The sequence below is a fragment of the Colossoma macropomum genome, unplaced genomic scaffold, assembly GCF_904425465.1.
Source record: "Colossoma macropomum unplaced genomic scaffold, Colossoma_macropomum, whole genome shotgun sequence".
Taxonomy (NCBI): Eukaryota; Metazoa; Chordata; class Actinopteri; order Characiformes; family Serrasalmidae; genus Colossoma; species Colossoma macropomum.
The window spans coordinates 32,688,638-32,712,686 of record NW_023494803.1 but is presented as its reverse complement, the minus strand read 5'-3'; the positions used below and the strand labels follow the sequence as shown (position 1 = coordinate 32,712,686).

The window sequence follows — 24,049 nt, the reverse complement described above, 5'->3', positions numbered from 1 at the left end:
CCTAAATTTTTACATAAGACTGCATATGGAAACGAAGCTGCAAAAACAGCCCATTTTAAACCCATCATAGTTATGATGTCAGACATGCATATTTATGTAGGCCCATTCAGCTGACAGCAGTTTAGTCCTCCCAGTCACACTGAAGTGCTAAGTAGTTGTTACTGCATGTGGTCTGTAGTTACTGGAGTGAAAGATGTGGGGGGGGGAACAAATGTTGTTTCAAGGTGATACACATATCAGCCTTAAAGGTACAGTAACAACACCAGTACATTGAATTATAGGGGATAAACAAAAAGAGGTTGGAAAATGGTTATATGAAAATGAATTAGAATTTAAATAAACTCAAACAAGTTAAAAGTAGAGTCCAGTGTAAAAATAAGACTACAAAAATATAGAAGATGATGTTAAAAAGTCTCCACCGAGCTTCACATTCTGTAGCACAAAGATGATCTAAGATGGCAGAGCAATATCACTATGTCTAACACTGCAGTGCTTTAGGGAAGCTGGGCCATCTGTATAGAGAATATATTTATGATCAAGGCAGATATTTCTCGCATATTTTCCCTCACATTCTCCCAAGATTCAAAGCACTTGCCTTACTTCAAAATTTTTGTCGCTAATGTGATTTTTAAATGTCAGTACCACAGAGAGCCACTCTTTCCAATTTCACTCATTTTCATCATTAGATTTAATGAGCAGAGATGGTCCTTAGTGTTCATGAGGCTGTGGCGCTCCCCTGAGCATGCTTCATTTTCAAATTCATTTTTTTACTTGATTATCTTGTCTCCATGTGCAGATACTGATATTATTCACAGCTTTCTGGCTCAGAAAAGCTTCTTACATGTGGTCCATAACAGGACAGGGAGAAGAAACAACACAACAAATTCAATGCACCAACTGGAGTCATATAAATGTGAATGCAATTTAATGTCTTACTGAGTAACAAGAAATTGTAGCATCTGTGCTATGTTTTAAATGGAGAGACGTCAGTGACACCACATATGACTGACCTGTAGAGGAATGTGCCCCCTCAGTTCTTTAGAATACAAAAAATGCATTTTAAAATTATTTTTTTTTATCACTGATATATTATTTACTTGAAAAGGCCCAGAAAAATACTGTATTAAAAATTAAATAAATACAAAGTGTAACAGTGCCTTTCAAATAACAATTAGATACAGTGACCTCCAGCTTGATCTTACACTGAAAATATGAGAGGAATGTAACTTTTAAGTGAAGAAAAAATATCCATAGAAAACAAAAAAAATTCGGAGACTTCTCTGGCAGAAATGTGTAATTGCACTCAATATGTGAAAGAACATTTTGTAGCATCAGTGCCCTTCCCAGAGCAGATGAATCTGATGATTGCAAGCGTGTTAAGTATGAGTATTCAGAGAAATCTCAGTCAAAACCTGATGAAGGACATGTCTTCTGTTGACGTGAGTGACTTATGTACTACCGTCATCATATTTTATCAATTTATTTTATTTATTGATTTTGCACTTGAGACCTAAACATCGAGATGGACCTTCTTTTTCAGCCTTTATGTGTGACGTTAATGCGTAAAGACAAATGGCATGGACCGAAAAATGCCCATCAAATCCGACCTTTACAGTTTGACTCGCTTGACTCAGTAATGCTACTTCTTTCAATTAAAAAAAAAAAAACTCACCAAAGTTTTTAAAAATACTGTTCACTCCTCAAACCACGCAGGCTATAAGTCATCTCTGAGGATTTAAGTCCAAACTTAACAGTCCACTTTGTAGCCTAGATTGCTTTTAAAGGTGTGTGCCTCCTTTGCCTTTTAAAGGTATTGGCAAATCAGAACAGAGGTCATTTTCATAGATCAGTCTTAAAGAACAGTAAATAAAAAGACCGTTATTGTGTAAACGATAGTTGAAGAAGGCCTAGTATGCATTTGGGTTGGTTGGTGGAGATAAAGTCGGGGGTGTGAGTTGGCTATATATTTAACTGATGTTGTGGGTTTAACTGTATTTTTGCTTTCGTAATTTTGTTTACCTGCCCAGGGACTGCAGATGGAAACTAGGTTATTATATAACTCTGGTGCAAAGCATCTCTTCTCTTTTCATTCAGATTAATGTATTTGGTGTATGGTCCCTGACAAAATAAACATAATGCACTAAACTAAACAAAATCCAGCCTGTTTGGAGCCAATGGATGAAGAGAGGTTGAAAAATGCTAATGTAAAAAATAAATATTATTGTTTTTGGTACATAAACCTACACAAACATTAAAAACATTATATTTTAAACAATAAAATACAAAAAGAAAAGAAAAATGTAGAATATTGGCGCATTAAGGTGTATATGTAAGAAAAATATGTGTCCATTAGATTTTAGAAAAGGGGGCCACTAATCAGGACAAGCGTTTTTAAGAAAAATGTTATTTACACAATGAAACACGAGAAGGAGTGATGCACTGTGGGATACTGGCACTTACATGCAGCGATCAAAGGCACATGGCTGAACTGTGAGGTGGAGTGATACTTACATAGATTCAGTCAGAGAGCCATTATCAGGACATACTGGCACTTATAGAGGGCCTCTCTGCCAATCACACTGCCAGATTGGAACAAAACTGTGATGGTGACAGTTTTGCATTTGTATTTGTTTTCTTTCAATCGTTTTACCTCAAAGGAAGGTTAGATTTCTTACATATTTTCATGTTAATGTGCAAATATGTTTTTAATTTATTCAGTGTCAAATCAAGTTGATAAACAAGAATTTTCCCCTCATCTCTACCAATGGCACCAATAATTCCGGAGAGCAAGAGAAGAACATGTTACTTCTGAAGGATAACAAAACATCCTCACCTGAACGATTTCCAGCATCTCTGCTCGGCTGATGTATCCGTTGCCGTCCAGGTCGTACATGCTGAAGGCCCACTTGAGCTTCTGCTCCAGCTTTCCTCGTGAGGTCACACTCAGCGCGATGATGAACTCCCTGAAGTCGATAGTCCCGTCGGCGTTGGTGTCGAATGTTCTGAACACGTGCTCGGCAAACTTGGAGGCGTCTCCGTAAGGGAAGAAGTTGGCGTAGATCTTTTTAAACTCTTCCACTGTGAGATGACCTGTGGGGCAGTCCTTCAGAAAGCCTTTATACCACTCCTGCAGCTCGTGGTCAGTGAACTCGGTGTTCTCCCGCAGGTCTTGGAGCACCTCGGGCCGCAGCTTGCTGTTCTGTTTCCCCATGGTTCCCAGCTGATCCCCTTGCAGGCCTTTCTCTCTACTTCACTCTTTCCCTTTTTCCACAGCGCCGCTCTTTTGTACTCCTGCTTCTTTTTTCTCTGCTCTTCCTCTTATCTCCTCAGACCTTGCACTCTGTCAGATGACAGGCGAGAGAGAGAGAGAGTGTTAGAGAGACAGTGAGAGAGGTTATCCTGTGGAATAAGGAGATAAAAGTCTAAGAGGGTGGTTTAAAAAAAAAAGTCACAGTTTTGGATGGTTTTGTTCTACCAAGGTTCCCGTTTGTTTCATAAAAGATTTTATGTGGAATTCCAATGCAAAAATGGCTTCGATATTGCACAGAAAGCCTCTGTCAGGGCTCATTAATCAAAAACAGACTTTAATATTAAACTAATCAAAAAGCATTACCACACTGAAGACCATGGGTCAAGAAATAAATTAAGCCCTAATGAAACCATTAAGAAACAGAGCAAATGTTTCTTTCTCTTCCATCAGGTAATTACGATGCTCTTAGGTCATTAACCAAGCAAGCACAATAGAAGCTTGAGAGGGTTGAACTCTCTCCTCCCATGAGCTCTTAATGGCATTTAGAACAAGTACAATCCAATCATAAAATCAGTACACAATGTAATTATAATAATGATTAATGTAAATTCAAATATTTAAATAAAAATGCATTAGTTTTAATAGTAAGTAAATTGTGGTGAAAGTATTAAAAGCATTTGAGCTAATCTGTTGTCTAAGTAAGTGCCGCTATATTCAATTCACTGAAAATTGCCTATTTAAGCCCCCATTGTACTGTAAAATGCTGTAACTAATGGACCGAGCTGATGTTTTCAACATTTTCCTTGTTCATAATATTTTTGTGCTGACAGACAGCTGAAATGCACTGTGGGTAGTTGGAAAATAAGCCCAGAGAGCCGACCAGCTCATGAGGCTTAATGACGACTGCAGCTAGGTTCCAAATTGCCATCCCCACTGTGGTGAAATTATCTGTACTCCACAGGCCACTCTTTCTCACAGCTATCAAAAATGCCCATTTCCTGGTATAATTGAATGAGCACCGCTGTGTGTCATTTGAGTCAACCATGTTCATTTTTTCTCTGAGTGTTTCAGACCTTAATTTTACACCTGAAATATAGTAGGAAGTCTCTGCCAATCACAAACATAAAGACAGCCTTCCAAACTACTCTATTAGAGGTTTAGGGCTACTGGAGGAAGCAGTGGACAGACTTCTGCCCCACATAAACACACAGTACCAAAACAAACCTCACACCAACACTTGCTGTTCATGTGCCTACAACACTAACACAACAGCATGTATGAGGTTTAAATTTGAATCTACATTCATAATCAACAGTGAAACTTATAAAGTGCATATATATGTAAGTAATAATAATAATAATAATTTAAAATAAGTCAATGACAAATAATTAAGAAGATAAATACCAAAGAGAAGCAGAATTTTAATAAATTGCTAAATTGAAGAGATACATTTCCAAATGTTTCTTAAAAGTATACTTGGAGCTTAAGTGTCCAATAAAAGGTGGAACTGAGTTCTACAGTTTAGAAGCATAACAGAAAGAGGCCTCTTCATGTTTTCTGCATTTCACGGAAGGTATTTGCAGAAGGCCTGTATCTGCAGATCTAAGATCACATGTTGGAACACAGACAGACATTCTGTGAGATAAGTGGGTGCTTTAAGGTGCTTTTATTTAGAGCCTTAAAATCTAGCAGCAGAACTTTAAAAACTATACTAAAATATACAGGTAGCCAATGCAGTTCTTTCAAGCTTATTTTTATGTTTTTGTTAGGATGTGTGCTGCTACATTTTGTACGAGTTGTAGAGGATGGACTGTTTTCCTAGAAAGCCCAGTAAGAAAAGCATTACAGTAATCAACTCTGCTGTAACAAATGTATGAACTGTATGAAATGTATGAAGTTTCTCTGTGTTGCTCTTGAGGTAGAAAAGGCTGAACTTCAGCAATATTTCTCAAAAGCTACTTTACTGACTGCGTTTACATGCGGGATAAAACAGAGCTCAGAGTCTAAGATTGATTTAGTTGTAGAAAATTTTGTGACATCCACTCAGAAATACCTGACACACAACTGGTAAGCCTGTCAACAGAATCTTGATTATCAGAAGAAATGGAAATGTATAACTGCATTTCATCAGCATAGATATGAAATTGATAGCATGTTTCCTTATGACATTACCTAAAGGTAACAAGTACAAACAGAAAAGCAAAGGCCCTAAAACTGAACCTTGTGGGACTCCACAAGAAATGTTACATCTTTTGATAAATGATTTCCCAGTGAAACCAAGAACTGTCTATGTATTAATTATTATTTAAATCATTATAAAATTGTACATTAGAGGCCTAGAGGCATTCAAGATGGCAGATTAGAATCTTGTGACCAATGGCATCAAAATCTGCACTAAGATCCAATAAGGTCAGAATAGAAGGATTTTGTGCATCAACTCTAAGCCTGAGGTCACTGACAACATGAACCAATGCTGTCTCAACACTATGGATAGAACAAAGACATGAATGAAACTTCTCAAATAAATTATTTGATGTGCAGATGTTTCCAGGTAGGTGTACTTCATTAGACAATTAAGCAATTACCATCCTACCATGCTTTGTGGCATGTATAAAAAAAGGCCCAGATGACCATGATTTTGGATCAAGATGGCAAGAGGATCTAAATAGGATTTATTATTGTGGCACGAATGGCAGGAGCTTCAATCACAAAGACTGCTCAACCGGTTAGTGTTTCAACAGGAATAGTGACTAAAGTGTGAAGTGCACATTCAGTGACTGTGATGCTCATACATTAGTGCGCTATGTAAGGAAAATAACAGAAGAGTGACCGTTCTTCAGGTGACTGAGAATGTCAATGCAGGACATGATCAAACTGAGTCAAAGTGATTTGGTCAAAGAAATCCTTCACCATATTCTCTTCACCATATTCTCCACAACTAGGCATGTGTGGTGTACAGAATGGCACAGGTCCAAATGCTTGACCTCTACAGTGATGGGGTCCGGTGGCTCTGTTAGCACTGCAGACGGCATTTTCCTGGCATGGCTTTGGTCCACATGTCCCCTTAGAGTGAAGACTCACTGAAAATCAATGCAAAGTTATTCTGACTGATCACCTTTAACCTATGATGAAACACTTCTATCCTGATGGGAGTGGTCTCTTCCAGGATGGCAATGCTCCCATCCACAGGAAACGAGGGGTCACTGAATAGTTTAATGAGTATGGAAATGATGTTAATTATACGCTACAGCCTCCACAGTCACCAGATGTCAACCCAGTTGAACACCAATGATAATTTTTTGACCAAAGTCCTCTCCACCACCACGACCATCGTCATCAAAAAACAAATCTTCAAGATGAATGATGTTCCATGCCTTCAGTAAAATTGAACTACTTCCTTCACACTATGGCCATGTTCAAATGCAATCTCTGCTTTTTGCCAATCATTAACATCTGCTTTGTGTGACCCATTTTCTACACATCGAACAAGACATTCACTGCACTGTACCACCTCCTCTCAATCTATGAATCCCATTGCACATGCCACAGGTATTTATAGCCTGATCATCCTTGTGCAACGCTATCTGCAGGAGCCTGAACTTACTAACTTACTACCACCTTAAACATGCAAGATGACTAATTTTTTATTTTAATTTAGCTTATTATACGTGCGGCTTCAAATAAAATGTCTCTAGAAGTCTAACGAATTTGGAATTACTATCTGATGGATTATCAATATGTAAGTTATCGTAGTTTGTGGACACAACTGATAATAATTCTGCAATTTCTGCCAAAAATGTACTATTTTGCTTTGGAGGCCTATATATTACAATTTGTAACACAGAAGTATCACTAAAAATGTTGATTTGGAGCTACAAGGGTTTTTGTGCAACAGCAACAATATGCATGTATGTATGTATATAAGCATCTTAAACATCTTATCACAGTTCCAAGTGTATTTGTGGCTGATCTGATGAATCATTCATTTAATCCAAGAAAAGCTAATTATTTTGGTCAAAGTAATGCAGACTAATCATTACTGATTCGCCAATGCCTTAGAACATATTGCAAACACAATTGCAGTATCTGGCAATATTATCGCAATAGCCGTAGTCTGTTACTTACCCTTGTTACCCAGCAGATGCTCAGGAGTTGCTACAGTCAACAGGTTGATTATGCAAAGGCCAGTGAGAGCAGCAGCAGGCAGCTGATACTACTGTTACATCATTACTTACAGGTTAACAAGCAGCCATGGCAGCTGAAAAGGCAAGTTTGTTATACATCCATTAGACTGGGTGATGGGTAGCGAGCACCCCAGAGACTTTTACTAAACTGATGAATAATCATAATTCTGAGTAAGTAAATATATGCAAAGCAGATATGTTTTTCTTTTTTTCCTTCACTGAATGTGGGAATTACAGTGAATTGACCAGCTGTATAACTTAACAAATACTAATAAAAATCATCACCTGCTATTAACACAGACCTCAGAGATATCATGTACAAAACCGAGCACCTTCTCAACCTTTAACAGGTACAGTAAGGTCGCCATGGCTACCATCACAAAAGGAAAAGTAGACGTTGCCTTTTCAGTGCGCATGAGTGGAGGGATCTGGCCACATTCACACAAAAAAAATCTGATATTAATAGACAGCTTGCTAAATTACTATGTGTTACGGCTGCACATCATTTTGTTAATCATTATTATGATACTGGTCTTTGAAATACTGATATGGAATATGCACGTGAGTTCTCTTATTAATCACAGTGTTTTTTTGTGTGTGCTGTGAGCATCCTGACTATCCACAGTGGCATATGACCATTTCTGTGAGACTTTGGAGGAATCAGTGTATTTGTGTAAATGTAATTCCTGATTTAAACTTTCTTAAATATGCACGTAAATGAGGGGTTCCTGGGTAAGTAAAGCCTGCAAAGGCTAAGTGTTGCACAAATCTGCAAAGCTGTGCATCCAGCAAATTCTGATTAGCTGTCTGGTAGCATTGGGGGTGAGACGAAATTCAAAAAAAACTCAATTTGAACCAAAACTAGCAAATTACCACAAATGAACCTCAATTATAATGTAAAAAACAATATTCTTCTTTATCACATCACACTTTATCACACAGTTTCTGTATATTCTGGTTTGAAAACTGCTCTTTGGTGCACACAATGGCAGATTTGCTAAGCAGAAGTACAGTTCAGACTTAAAGGGAAATCCATCGATTTGTAAAAGAATATGCATGCATTAAATTATTAAGATGTAAGTCCTACAGAGCAGTTTGGTTTGAAATGCTCAGTTCTAAAGAAATTTCTAGAGAGTCAGGATTGTTCACAGTGGTGGTGAAAGGAACCAAATGTCTGAAGAGTTTAATGCCTCTAAAAACTGCCTCACTGAAAGTTATTACATTAAATGGTTTTGAATACATGCAGGTCATTGTAAGGTAAAATAGTCCCCACTATCTTTTTACTACTATTTTACAACCTCATTTCCAAAAAAGCTGGGATGCTGTGCAAAATGCAGATAAAAACAGAATGCAATGATGTGCAAATCATTTGAACCCTGTATTTCATTGAAAATAGTATGAAGACAACATATCAAATGTTGAAACTGAAAATGAAACTATTTATTTATTTTTAATATATTCCCATTTTGCATTTGATGGAGCAGCAAAAGATTAAGTAAAATTGTGTAATGCTAAAAAACACCTGGGGAACCTCCCACAAATAATGAACTTAATTGGCAACAGGTGAGTAACTCAACTGGGTATAAAAAGACCATCCCAGAGAGGCTGAGTCTCTGAGAAATAAAAATGGGGAGGGGTTCACCACACTGTGAACGAAGCACAGGCAAATAGTGCAACAATTTAAGAATAACATTTCTCAATGTAGCAAAGAACTTGGGGATTTCCTCATCTAAGATACATAATATCATTAAAAGATTCAGAGAATCTAGGAAAATCTCTGTATGCAAAGGACAAGGCTGAAAACTAATATTGGATGACTGTGATCTTTGGGCTCTCAGGCAGCACTACATTAAAAACAGACATGATTCTGTAGTGGAAAACACTGCATGGGCTCAGGAACCCTTTTGAAAACTATTGTCTGTAAACACAGTTTGTCACTGCATCCACAAATGCAAGTTAAAACTCTACCATGCAAAGAAGAAGCCATATATAAACAGGATCCAGAAACGCCACTGCCTTCTCTGGGCCTGAGTTCATTTAAGATGCATCCTGTGGTCCGACGAATCAAAATGTAAAACTTCTTTTGGAAATCATGGATGCCTCATCCTCCGGGCTAAAGAGGAGATGGACCACCCAGCTTGTTATCAGTGCACGGTTCAAAAGCCAGCATCTGTGATGGTATGAGGATGCATTAGTGCACATGGCATGGGTGACTTCTACATCTGTGAAGGTACCATTAATGCTGAACAATATATGTAAGTTTTGGAGCAACATATGCTACCATCCAGATGATGTCTTTTTCAGAGAAGGCTTTGCTTATTGCACCAAGACAATGCCAAACCACAGTGCACATATAACAACAGCATGGCTCCATAGTAAAAGAGTCTGGGTGCTAAACTGACCTGACTGCAGTCCAGACCTGACACCCACTGAAAACATTTGGCATATTATGAAATAAAAAAATACCACAAAGGGAATATGAGTAGGGATCAAGTCCCTGTGAGAGTCACTGGTCAGGACTCTTAACGCAAGAATCACTTCTCTTTGTAAAATGATTAAACTGAAAGTAGGTCTTGATAAGAGCATCTGCCAACAACCATAAATATAAGTACTGAAATTTTAGTATTTAGCAATATACTCGCAATACTAGTATTTTGTCTACAGCACGCAGCTGTAATGTGTACATGTAAATGTAAACTGTGGATTAATTCGAAATGACAAAACACACAAGAATACATAAACCCAAAAAAAAAACCAAGTACGCTTCTGATGGCACGCCACACGAAAACTTCCACACGCACAAACTCATCCCACAAGCTCCAAAAGCAGATGCTGTATCCTTCTGGATGAGAAAATAACGTGCCAAGACCTGACACTCACTCATGCCTCATGCTGAGACAATGCCCACCACCTGCCACCCAAAGCAAACACAGCAGACCATTCCAGGCACACGCAAAGCTTCCACCAGTGATGGGCACTGCTCCTTTGTGAATAAAAGAGGCTCAAACAATTGGCTACGATTGAGCTAAGCTGGACTAATTTCATAGAGCGGCTGCAACCGTGACGTACTGCGCCACGTTTATCAGTTGCCATCACCTGTTTTCATGCCACATGATCCATCAGAAAACATTCAGAATGAGAAGGCAGTATGAATTATTAAAAAGTTGAATGGTCCGGACGGCATGCAAAGCAACAGACAGAAGACGGCAGCGCTAAAGCCTGCCAGAGATTAAGCTAAAGCTCCTCGACAGCCTACTGATCCCCTGCCACGCAAAATCAAAAGGGGGAAAATGTGAATATCGATCAGAGGAAGAGATGTGTCCAGAGGGATGGAGTTAATTGCACAGAGCTCAGCTCTGCTCTGTCAAAAGCCCTTAAGGCTAATGACAGTAATAGCTCTGTGGACTAATTCAGGGAATAGTGGCCCAACCACGATTCATAAAGACCGCTGTGCATAAAACCAGTTCCAAGTTACAAATCATCTCTGCACTACCTGCTGCTTTTATTGAAGACATTCGGATTTAATGAGCGCCACCTGTTATCTGCATAATTATGGAGAAAACAGTGGTGGTTTACTGAAACAGGACATGCTGCTCTGCGCTTTTCCCTGTAATCATAAGGCCACTGATTGAACAAGGTACTTTATTATTGGTAGGAATGCATATCAGATTCATACCAGTATAAGTTTATTACTGAAAAAAACTTTTTTTTGGATTTGACGAATATTTCAAGGTATTTGATGATGATTTATTGTACTCTGGAATGTTTAGGTGACAATTGGCTACTGTGGTAAAATGTATACATTTTATTTATTTTGCAGGGATCTCATTTTTGTACACAGGGGTTGCAAGGGTTTACACACTGTGAATTGAATACAAATAGATTTCATGCTGTAAAATGTGTGATAGCTGGATATGATATTCCTAAAAATAATAACCATCAATGTGAACTGGAAAAAAACTAGTTTGGTTAGCCTACCTTGGACAAAGCTGAGGTTAGCTCTATACTCAAATTTTCTGTTCAAAAATTCAAAAATTTCTGTTCTACCCTAAATAGTTTAGCAATTACACTCTTGTGCCTCTGAGAAAAATGCAAATAAGAAATTAACTACCTTGGATGGTTGATTAGCCAAGCTGTTTGAAATGGCGAGGGAACTTATCCTCGCATTTACCTCCTTTTTGGGAACACTTTGGCTTCCCCGTTAAGTGCTATATTGAGGCAAAGAGCAGTAGACCGTATGGTGACAGTGTGCCGACATTGCGTGAGAATTAAATACCTATGCTGACACTTCAAATGTGCTAACTCATTTGTGAAGATGTCACCCAAATGTGTCAGATACTGGAGGGAGGGGAAAACATGAGTCGCAGCAAATGCTTCTCCACACAGGATTCACGCAGCTGCCAAGCACTGATTCTGAACAGGCAAAACTAAGGCAAAATAGCTACATAGGGATGCTTATAGTGTTTGCACCTCTATTTGGTTGTAGAGAGTCCTGTTTGCTGGGAGTCATTAAACCATGTTAGAAAATCCCCTCTCACACTCATTTCAGCCAGGAGAACACATTTTACACACAAAACACAAAATATTGTGGCAGTTATCCTTTCAAAACACACTGGTGTCTTCTTTGGAGGAAAAAAAAAACTTTTTGGGAAAATAAATAAATAAATGTGAAAGTTATGGCAATATGTATTGTATTAATGAAATTTACATATCATTACCAACACCCTAAACCCTATAGATATAAATGTAAAAGTCTAATTATTCCACTTTCTGCATTCGGCATTGGCAAATACGTACATGAAAAATATTGGACATCGGCCCAAAATTCCCTTTTTTAAATGCACTGTATTGGCCCTGGCATAATGCTTTTGATGGATTAGTCTATTTATTTAATTTTTTTTATCATTTTAATTGTCCTGAAAGAGATGTTCATAATGGAACAACAGGGCAGAAGAACAACAGGATGTGGAAAAAAAACGCCCACCCCAAATATCCTGTAGGTTTATGGGTAACAATAGGCCATTCCTCTTCCTGCTGTTGACTTGGCTTAAGTCACTGACTCCTTTAGGGAAGGAAAGAGTTATTGAGCAGGGATCACAATACCTCCAAGAGGATATCCACCCATCACACACACGCATACACACCTATATACACACTCACACATACACACACAGAGTCCAGGTGAAGATAAATCATCATTAAGTACCCACACAGATAATAACTCCACTAATAAGCAAGTTTATGAAGGACTATTGCATAATGTTCAGTACCATGCGGATAATATTCTTACAGAAGTTTTCCTCAAGAAGTTAGATAACACAGCAGTTAATAAATCTCACAGGAGAGAATGGTGTGAAGTTTTTCTTCTGTTTTTCCTCTCCAGAGTGGGTTTTCTCCATCTCTAAAAATACAGTTATTAAAAACTACTATGGCATAAGGCAATAAGCACTGGAGACCGCAGGCACAGACATTGTACTCCCACTAGACTAGAGAGCGTGAAAAATATGACCATATTTCGATGGTGATGTGGGAAGTGCTTGTCTACTCGGGAATGACTATGAAAAAGACATACACCCCAAAATGATACACAGTCCCACACAATGCCAGTGCAGCACAATGAGGACAAAATGTTATTATTGCGATTATTTTGCTAGATTATATTGTGACTGCAATACAGCTTTCAATATATCAAAAACACAGTGCTGAAAGCCTTACTGCAGTCCCCCATAGATGATCAACAGAGGCTAAAACTGTTCACAAACTATCTGTTGAAACAGAGTTGTTTATCGATAATATCAGAGTTAGAGTTACAGTGCTATGAAAAGTATTTGCACAATGAATTGTTTCAGATCAGTTTCAGTTTTAAATGATTATTTCATTTATTGAAGGAAAAAAAGTTATCCAACACCAACTGGACCTGTGTGAAAAAGTAATTGCCCCCTTAGTGACTCACTAATCCAAACAACCAAACTTAGTTAATAATTGGGATCAATTAAATTAGACACAACCAGGCTCAATTACTGCCAGCCCTGTTGAATCTAAACATCATTTAAATAGAACCTTTCCAGCAACGGAGGCTAAAACGCCTCAACAAGCAGCACATTATGTCGCAATGAAAAGAAATTACAGAAGAGAGGAGAGAGAAAGTTTGGAAAGGCCTACGAAGCCAGGTTTAAGGCTGAGTAATAGAGGATTTGCAAAACTTCTTCAACTCAATAAATGAAATGATCACTTAAAAATGTTTTGTGTTCTCATGTTCTCCTCATATTACATTTTGTATAAGAAACTGAAATCATTTAGTATGACAAGAATGCAAAAACAGAGGAAATCTGGGGGCAAATACTTTTTTACTGAACTAATGGTTCAGTAGCTTTTAATAGATGTTTAGTTTAATGTTAGTTAAAGGAATGGTTCAGAGAAAAATCTGATTTACACAATTTTCTACTTACCCTAGATGCACTTAATCAGCCAAAATATGTTTGGTATGCAAATTTTGCTTCTTTAATATAGAGCTCAAGCTACAAGGCTAATGTTGCTAACAAATAGTAGAAATCAGCAGACACCAAAATCACCAAAAACAAAACTTCTCTGTGAAGCAGAACACAGCAGGCAGCCACTTCAGACAACAAATGCTGTGCCTAAATTCCACCGCTCGTTGCATGGATGCATGTCACATAGTCATATGGATGCAACAGATTATGTTTGCAATTTCTGTTGCTTCTTTTTATGAATAGCTGTTACTCTGGCATTTCAAATTTAAGTTATATATAATATCTAATATTCATATGCGTGTTTGAGTGGATTGAATGAAGTTTTGTATTACTGGAAAAAGTTTGGGTGACTACTGACTTCTACTTTTATTAGCAACGTTAGCCTCCCAGCTCCAGTGCTAAGAATCAAAATGTGGACATCAAATCTATCCTGTCTGCTTGACTATGTCTAAGGCAAGTGGAAAACAGTAAACTCTCAAAATAATGTGTTATTAAATAATTCACTTTTGCTGGATTATATGAAGACCTTGCTTCATCAAAACACCCAGTTGCTCATCCAAAACTGGAACTGGTTATGAGGTTCACTGCACAAAGAAAAAAATATTGTGACTGGTTGCAGAGCATATTTGCATATTGCAGCCTTGCAGCAACATCACTGGCTATTGTAAAGGGCAATAACAATTAACATCTGTGCAGCCAGTGAGGAACAATGAAAAACACAACAATGATGTAGCTGGACAACACGGTGATCTTCTCACAATGTGAAATTCTTATTGCCAAACATGCTGCATATCATGATACTTTTCTAGCAATAATGATGGAAAATAAGATGATTTGCAGGCAAAATAAGTTACATAAAACCAATCTTCCACAAACTAAGCAAGAAAATTGTCTTTTTCACAATAACTGATTCTAAAATAAACAATCAGTTTGCTATTTTGGAGTCAATTACAGTTCCGTTCTCCTAGGAACTGACTACCAGTCCTATTATCCTCTACCAACAGTAACATATTCATATATACTTACTATAAGCATAAATACCTTTAGTGCTCATCTGGCTTCATCAGAATCATAATCAGGGGCCAATCCTGAAGAGCCAGTTCTATATCCACAGTTGGTAGCAGCATGTAGAGCCATTAGCAAATGAAATTATTATAAAAAAATACATGTATTTATATATATTTTAAAAATGCCTTTAATTCACTAGGTTTTGTAATGTCTGGGTTCCCCTGGCTCTTGGTCTTTAATAACCACTTTTCCAAACTCACTCCGCTCTCTCTGCGCTGCTTCATTGTGGCAATGAACTCCATCCCACACACAGGCTGTTGCACCACACAAGAGGAACCCAAGCTGTCATCTCGGCCGGCTTTTCTCTCTCTCTCTCCCGCTCAGCTCCTCACACTTCACCAGCCATGTGTGACCTTCATCTGAGACACTCCGGCTGCGCTCTAACACGTTTATTAAAAGTTTTCTTTTCACACATCAGTCACCTTTACTTTCATTTCTCAAGCAGGTTTGACACTTTACAGAATTATACAATGACTGTAAAAGGAGCCCACATATGTACGAACACCAGCCGCTTTTTCCCATAATGCTCACTGCACTGAAAGGCAGAAAATGAGCTGCAACTGAATGTGAATTACTCAAGTGTTTTCAGATACTCACACATGAACTGAATGAATCTGAATGATTCCCTATAAACTCTGAGCTTATTATTCTGTTATTAACATATGTGGTGTGCAGAATTCAATATCATGATATTTTCAAAATATCATGGTGGCAGGTGATATTTCAGTTTGCATTAATAACACTAAACAATGCAATGGTACTCTGTGCTAAAAGAGTGTGTAACACAGCAGGCAAGCTTGAAGTGATATAACTGTTTCTGTTTTGTTTCTTTTAAAATGACACCATTGCACAGTTTTATACATTAACCAGAGAGAAAACTCATGTAGACAAACTCCTTTTTATGTTTGTAAACTATCATGTTGTTACGTATTTTGTTGAGTATTCCTTTAAAACAATCTAAAATCACATACATTGCGGTTAAGTGTCAGATATTGGTTACCATCTGCAGAAAAGGGCACAAAACAGATTTTACAAACATTCTATTTTGTAAACCGCTTACAGAGATGCCACTGTTTGATGGAATATTAGTTACCATGGATAAAAAGCTCATTATCTATTAATAATACTAAAACCAAAAATCAATATCACACAGAATCAGTAAATTATTATAGATGATATATGGCCTAGGCCTATTACAGTCATGACATTTTAGCTAAAGATTAACTGCCATATAAATAACTGTGATTAATAACTGAACTGTATTTATTTGTAATCAAAGTATAAAGCCTGAAAAAAGTACAAAAACACAAATACTTCAAGCTAAGCAAACATGGTTTAATGTTTAATTGCACTCTAAAATGATTTTATCAGCTCCACTTACTATATAGGTGCACTTTGCAGTTCTACAATTACAGACTGTAGTCCATCTGTTTCTCTGCATACTTTGTTAGCCCCCTTTTACCCTGTTCTTCAGTGGTCAGGACCTCCATGGACCCTCACAGAGCAGGTACTATTTGGGTGGTGGATCATTCTCAGCACTGCAGTAACACTGACGTGGTGGTGGTGTGTTAGTGTGTGTTGTGCTGCAGATGGACTACAGTCTGTAATTGTAGAACTCCAAAGTGCACCTATATAGTAAGTGGAGCTGATAAAATGGACAATAAGCACAGAAACAAGGAGGTGGTCATAATGTTATGCCTGATAAGTGTATATTATTTATTCTAATAGAAGAAGTTAAACAGCACATAATACACTACTCTCCATGTTCAGTTGTTGTGGCTGTTGGAACAACAGTAGATCCTGTTAACAGATGCTCAGATTTGTCCTTGATAGCCCCCTTGAGTACTGAGAGTTTTAAATGCCACAGTAACCTAAAAACACAGTGAGCTTGTACAGAAAGACCGTATGTTTGTAATGTGTTGGCTGGCCACTGTTGTACGCATTTGCTTGTTGAAACTGTTTCTGGCCAAAGCCTGAAGTGGTAGCTATCTTGCTTTTTAGCTGTTGACAGTAGCTCCCAACTGATAACATTCAAAGCTTGAACTCTAATATACAAACATTACTCACCATCGCCCTCTAATGAAGTTACTAACAGACATCAAACAAACAAACATTACTCACCATCGCCCTCTAACGAAGTTACTAACAGACATCAAACAAACAAACATTACTCACCGTCGCCCTCTAACGAAGTTACTAACAGACATCAAACAAACAAACATTGCTCACCGGCGCCCTCTAACGAAGTTACTAACAGACATCAAACAAACAAACATTGCTCACCGTCGCCCTCTAACGAAGTTACTAACAGACATCAAACAAACAAACATTGCTCACCGGCGCCCTCTAACGAAGTTACTAACAGACATCAAACAAACAAACATTACTCACCACTACGGTCAACATAATATCACCCAGCTCTTATTATCCAGTAACTGTTATAAATTATTCAATAACTACTACAAATCATCCATTAACTAATATGAAACTAATATGTACGTTATGTAGTTATGAGAGTGAGAAATGGACATCTGCTGAAAATTAGAAGCATAAAAAGCTTTTATATCCCATTCAATGTTACTTCTGCTCAGAGACAGTGAGAGAAAAAAAACATGATTTTTTGTATATTGATGATGAACTGTCAGCGCTGCATCTGAATGAGTAGCACATATCCATTAACACATGCACAAGCAATGGATTCAGCCATCCATATGTGCACATAAAACAACATCTTCATTCCCCCCATCTCAACCCCCTTTAGCAATCTCTATCACACCATCTGGTCCCAGAGAGAGAGAGAGAGAGAGAGAGAGAGAGAGAGAGAGAGAGAGAGAGGAGGAGAGAGAGAGAGAGAGAGAGAGAGAGAGAAGAGACAGCACTACAAGGAGAAGAAAAGTCAAAGCTCTCATCACTAATGCATGTCGTAAGGTATTCACTCAACCAGGTCAACTCACAATGCGGTGAGGGTAACCTGACCAGCCCTCAAAACTACACCGCATGGTGTATGGACCACCTGATACCAACAGCAGGCACACATGCATAAGGCAGGGTACATTCTTCCACCTTTCTGTAGTGGAGGTCATATAGATGCACACAGCCTTCCAGAATGATTTCTCACTATATTATCAGGAGCAAATTGCTTCTGAATGTTTACTTCTGCTCAGAAAAAGTAAGAAAACATTATTTTTTTGTGGCATAAATATCACAATTACTGGCACCCCTAACTTTACTACACTGTACACTCTTGCCAAGATAATAGCACTCAATGGTCGATAAAGTGGGAGAACACATAGCAAGACTTTGGATATATTCTGCAACAGATCTGAGATATTCCTCCATACCAAGGCAACTTTATTTATATAGCACATTTCATACACAAAGGCAGTTCAAAGTGATTTACATAAATAAAAGCAAAATTAACAGAAGAGAAATTTCATTGTCTGAAATCTTCTGGCAGTTGGTTCCAGCTTTGGGCATCACAAAAACTGCTAGTTGACCAGCAACCAGTGATCTGAGAGGCCTATCAGGCTTGTATTCAGAGATCAGAGATGTGTCTTGGTCTTCAGTCATGGAGTGATTTTTAGACAAGAAGCAATACTTTAAAATTAATTCTGTAACTAACTAGTTGTCAGTGTATAGATCTTAAATTTGGGGTAATATGCTCAGTTCTCTTAGCCCTGGTGAGCATTTTGAAGGTGCGGCTTGAACATGTAGAATATCTTGAGATCAGCAGTCTGGACTCGTGTGTACAAAACAGTTCTACATTACATAAACACTATCAATAACCATTCATGTTTGAAATTGAATTTACCTCTGCTGTTTGTAGCTAGTATGTTCTATTTTCTATTTGGTCTCATTTGACCACAGAACCAGGCTGCACTTTATGGTCTAATGACCTTCAGCAAGCTTCAGATGGGGCTAAAAGCTTTCCCCTTGTGTTGGCATGGGGTTGGCATCCTTTCATAGTTCTGGAAACCTGGTGACCCCCTGATGCACCAACATCTCCATTTATTCCAAGATCAATAACATTTTCTCATATCTATTTTGAGTGCTCTCTAACCTTCCCCACATTGACAGACTAATAAAGGAGCCTCATATTTAAACCCCAGAGAAACAGAAAGGTAAGGATGACAACCTGAAAACGATCAATTTCTTCGTAGGCTTAACTTAAAGACCTTCTTCACCTTCAAGTTAGTCAACAGTTATATTCATTACCAAAGGTGGCATTTCATGCTGAGGATGCTGTACATTTATTCATATAGTTACACAGTTATACCAATGTTTATTTGTAGACATCCCCTAATAATCTCTATGAGGTCTTATATCAAATTTAGCACTGGATTAATGATGGTGGATTTTAGAAACACCCTGGTGTCACCAATCCTTGAGTTTCATAACAGTATGGAGACAGCTGAGACAGCCTGCGGAAGCCCCTTTGGAGGAGCTTAGCTGGTTAGAAGAGTGTGTGAACCTTAAGGGATCATGCATATCACTCTAATATACTGGCTATTCTACAGAGCTATCATTCACATTAACGTGACCGATGGGAATCCTCTGCAGCATTAACCTGAAATGACTCTGCAAGCAATTTAGCCTTTCAATAAAAACTCATCAAGATTTCTGGAATGAGATAAACCACAATGGTACGGCAGGACAAAGAAAACCATTAATAATGTCTTGCTACAAGCACAGATAATAACTGTGTGGGAAATGTGGTGATATATATACATTCATTTAACAGAAAATTTCACAGATGCCTCAACAACTAACAAATACAATATCAAATTTTTCAGTATTTAGTGTGTCCACTGCCTTTATTTCGGGAAACATGCTTTCTGGTTTTGTTTTTCAAAGAAACCTGCAGAGATATTATTCAACAGCTCCAAAGTCCAGTCTTAGAAGTTGGTTGCAATTTCTGATTTTCACAATTCCAAACACATTTAGTGATGCTGAGGTCTGGTCTTTGGGGTGGTCAGTTCATTGTTCTGAGAACAACAACAGCTTTATGTTTCATTTGAAAATGTTTGTTTTGTCCATTTTCTTTATTCAGTAACAGCTTCAGACTCAAACTTTCTTCTCAGAGTGGAAGGATGGACAGAAACACCTGTGGATTTTTTCATAGATGAAAGCTTTAAGGACTGTTTATATGAAGCTAACAGTTTTTGTGGTCTACCTAAGTTGTTAGGGATCCCATTTTCTCTAAATCTTTACATTTGTTAAACTTCTGGTTTGGAAACTCCTATTTTTTTACGTATTATCTTATCAGAAATATATTCTGAAAAAAATCCACATAAAAAGCTTGGTGCATCATATTTGCTGTCTGTACAGTTGTACTTCAGTCGCATTTGCGTTTTCAGTATATTCTGAACTGCACCAAGTCAATGGTGGAATTTGTGGTAAAATTAGATTACAAACTGTAATCAAATCAAATTAATGAGGTGAGACATTTACACTAATAATCACAATATAATATATACACACACAAGCTTTTAAACTTTCCTTCTCAGTCGTCTTCAAACCATTCCTTAATGAGCGACAGCTTTGTAATTAACAAGTTCAAGACCTTCTGTGATATCTTACGCAACGACTAACCCATCCAGTGATCTTGGCCTGCACAGTTGATTAAAACACAGCTCATCCCATATAATTACTGCTGACTAACTCTCCATTTGGTAAGATTAAAACAGGACTTTCAAGGGAGTGGATGATCCCTCATTCAATACATTTCAATTTTCAAAAATATACTTGCTGCCTGCACCAAATTGTAAAAGGCCCCACTGCTATGAATTAAGCTGCTTACACTCATCCATTGAAAAATGTTTGTCCTACAAACTGTTTCACACAGCAGCCGTCAACCAAACAGACACACACGAAATGCTATTTGTAAGCTGATCAACACCTCAGAAAAAAAAAACCCGCCCACCATTTCCAACAATATGCTTGAAAAATCAGTCATGTCTGTGGCGAACTTCCCTGTTTCCTGCCAGAGAGGCACGGAGAAGCTCCCTTTCTATAAATGACTGCACGGAAACCCCAAAAGAGGAAGAGTGGCGCCTTGTCTAAGCATGGAAGATTTCCTATATGAGGTGTGAAACAGTTTGGTGTGTGCATGCATGTGTCTATTGGGCTTGTGTAAGTTTGGAATATCATGCAGCTTTCTTCAGTTATTGCACAGCTATTGAATCACTCTGTAGTCCTACATGCCGTTTTTTTCTATCGTTTTGTTATCTGCGGCCCTTATCCTTTAATCCCCTTCACTCTCAATCCCTCTTTCCGGTCTTTTGTTTTTCACACTGGCCTGCTCTCTCACTCACTCCTTACACTTCACACCACACATTTCCCCAACTGCCTTTGCTCTGGTGACACTGGAAGCTGCATAACAGTCACTATGTAGTCACTTTACAGCAATCGCAGTTTGCGGTCATTTAAATGTTTTTTCATTGTGTTATTTAATATCAATGCACTTAAATGAAACAAACAACATGTTTGAATGGGAAACAGCCTCACACTGGCCTGCGAAGGTGATACAGAATAGCCAGAGAATGTTCCTGGCCCAGCGGGAAATAAATGTCATTGACAGACACGAAGCAGGTTTGAGACAGACCCTCTTTGTCCCGTACTGTAGTCCTCCACTGCAGTCATGCAGGGCGGTTAATCATTAGCGAGCATACACACATCTACACTGTTTCCTGACTGAAACATTTCTCCAGGCAGTTTTTGTGACATTGCCTGACATTTAAGGACATTGCCTTGTTCCTGGTTGTCAAGCTGGTAAACCTCTAAGAGCCAACAGCTAAAATATGGATTCTTGCTCCAGTGCTTTCTGTCAGTAAGGAAGTATTAGTGTCGTCTTAAACTATATACAACACCAAAACTCAACAGAAGGTTGTTATTTATCAACTGTAAAAATGTGCACACATCTGCCTGATTTCTGTTCCTGTTCCACAGAGCTTAACCCAAACCAGCCTTAATGAATGTAACAAGGGATTCACAATGATACCAGAATTGAATCAGTACCAGCAGATGCTTGCTTAACCCCTTAAACGGCCAGGGCCAACCGGTGGGCCCAAAGTTTTATTACACACTTCTAACCTAAGAATAGCTCAGCCAGCTTGCACTGAAGTCCATGTAGTTACTGAAAAATAAGCCTTAGTATGTAATAAGCCTGGGATTTTAAGAGGTTAAAAAATAAAAACTGCACAAGACAGATGTTTAGATTTGGCTGATTCTAATCCAGGCAGATGTTGTCCCAATTTCTACATTTTATAAATGTTCATGTATCGGCATCTGAGAAATCTACATGAAAAATATGTGCATCGGCCCACAGTTTCCATATCAACGCCTTTCTAAGTGTAACCATCAAGGAAGTGGTCATACTGAGATGCTTTATTGGCTATTATATGGATATTATGGAATAACTGAAGTCTGGGGGGGGGGCAATGCGTGAAACCTCTCCTCTTTCCAATCGAACAGCCTATACATTCCCATCTCTACCTTCCATTTCCTGTGATGAAGTTTCTCAGTGCTAAGTCAGCCCTCCTACCATCCAAAAAAGGAGGGTCCGGCCTTCTAGCTCCAAGCGGAAGTCACCCAGAACTCCAGCCCATGTTCTCAGAGTTCCCCGCCCTAAAACCCGGTCCCACCTCATACTACCACCATATGTTGAAAGCATGGTCCAAACTCACATCAGACAGTTGTTCAGATATTCAGATAATTTTCTCTTTCCCTACTAATATGAGCTTCTTTCCTCAGTAGAGAGAGAGAAAATTAGCCACAGATCTAAGCGTTTGCCCATCAGTCCGCGTCCTCACTCTGGCCCAGCCTCTCCCCTGCAGACAGCGCTTGACCACACCCCTGCAATGTAACATTGTTTTGAATCAGGCCACTGCTTTGCCTTACCATAGCCTTAAACAGAATCTGGCAATGTCCAAACGTGATCGTTTTGATTTCTTCACATCTCCTGACAGATAGGGCTTTACTAAGAAGTCACTAATGCTGATTGGCATAAATTCACTCAGCCTTATTCTGTATATTGTTCTACAGTCTTATGTGGTATAAGACAAGGACTTGACAACATAATAACCTACCCATTATTCAAGATACAATGAAACAAACAAGTGTACAGTTGAGTCACTCCATGTCAAATCACTGGGCCTTGACACCATCCATAATAAACCTCAGAGACTGCAGAGAACTAAAGGTGCTGTTTGAGAATTAGCATACGACAGTATGGAAATTGTCTCTGGAAATACTGTAGAATTACCGAATGGCAATAAATTACATTGTTAAAAATAACATTTTCAATTAACTGATAAGGCTTATTACATTAGCATGATTAACAATGTTATGGGAAGTGCTTTAATTCTGCCTTAGACCTAAAGCATACCCAAACCACCTTTCATCATACAAACTAAAGCATGGTTCTCTCACAGAAATAATAATAATACATTCAATAGAGCCTATAAGCCAGTGATAGTTGATGTGGAATATTCTAGATGATTTGACTTGGAAACTTGACCTTTTTGCTGGAAATTAACCACCCACATGTGGCACATTTTGCCGTGGTGGGTTCTCCTGATTAGATGCAAGCCAAAAGCAGGTAAAAAGCCACTGGGATGAAAAATTAGTCCTATTGTCTGGGGAATTTCATGCTTTAGAAATTAGGTGCAAGCTCGTCAGTGCTTCATGAGAGCCCTTGAAGGTAAAAAGGCTTCTGCACATCTGTTCCTACAAAGATACTGCTCTCACTCTTTCTCTATGGCTGACTATTTCACTTATCCTTCCTCAAATCAATCCATACATCCATCCATCCACCTATACTTCTACTTTTAAGATGTTATCCAATTAAAGCTCGGCTCTCCATTCTGAAAAAACATGTATGCAAGCAGAACAAGGATGTGTCTTAAGTGAAAAACATCAGGAGAGCTTCAGGGGAGCTACAGTAATAGGGTAAACTCAGCAATTACATCGTCCTCTCTCTCTTTTCCTGCTCTCTTCCATTTACCGCACCCGCTGTTTAAAATCAACATGAATCAGAAATTATCATGCATTTTCCT

The 24,049-nt window shown here is 38.3% G+C and overlaps 1 protein-coding gene across 4 annotated transcripts in view; it reads right to left on the bottom strand.

Moving 5' to 3' along the window:
• LOC118823467 (hippocalcin-like protein 1) overlaps positions 1-24,049 on the bottom strand; it is a 48,295-nt gene that overhangs the window by 5,560 nt on the left and 18,686 nt on the right. For 3 of the 4 annotated variants that reach the window (XM_036593111.1, XM_036593110.1, XM_036593109.1), the window contains one exon: positions 2,834-3,340. In XM_036593111.1, the coding sequence (XP_036449004.1) occupies positions 2,834-3,211 (378 nt within the window). In that variant the 5' untranslated portion in view covers positions 3,212-3,340. Of the gene's footprint in view, positions 1-2,833; positions 3,341-14,966; positions 15,339-24,049 lie in introns of those variants that run through there. The other variant, XM_036593112.1, reaches the window with a different exon arrangement.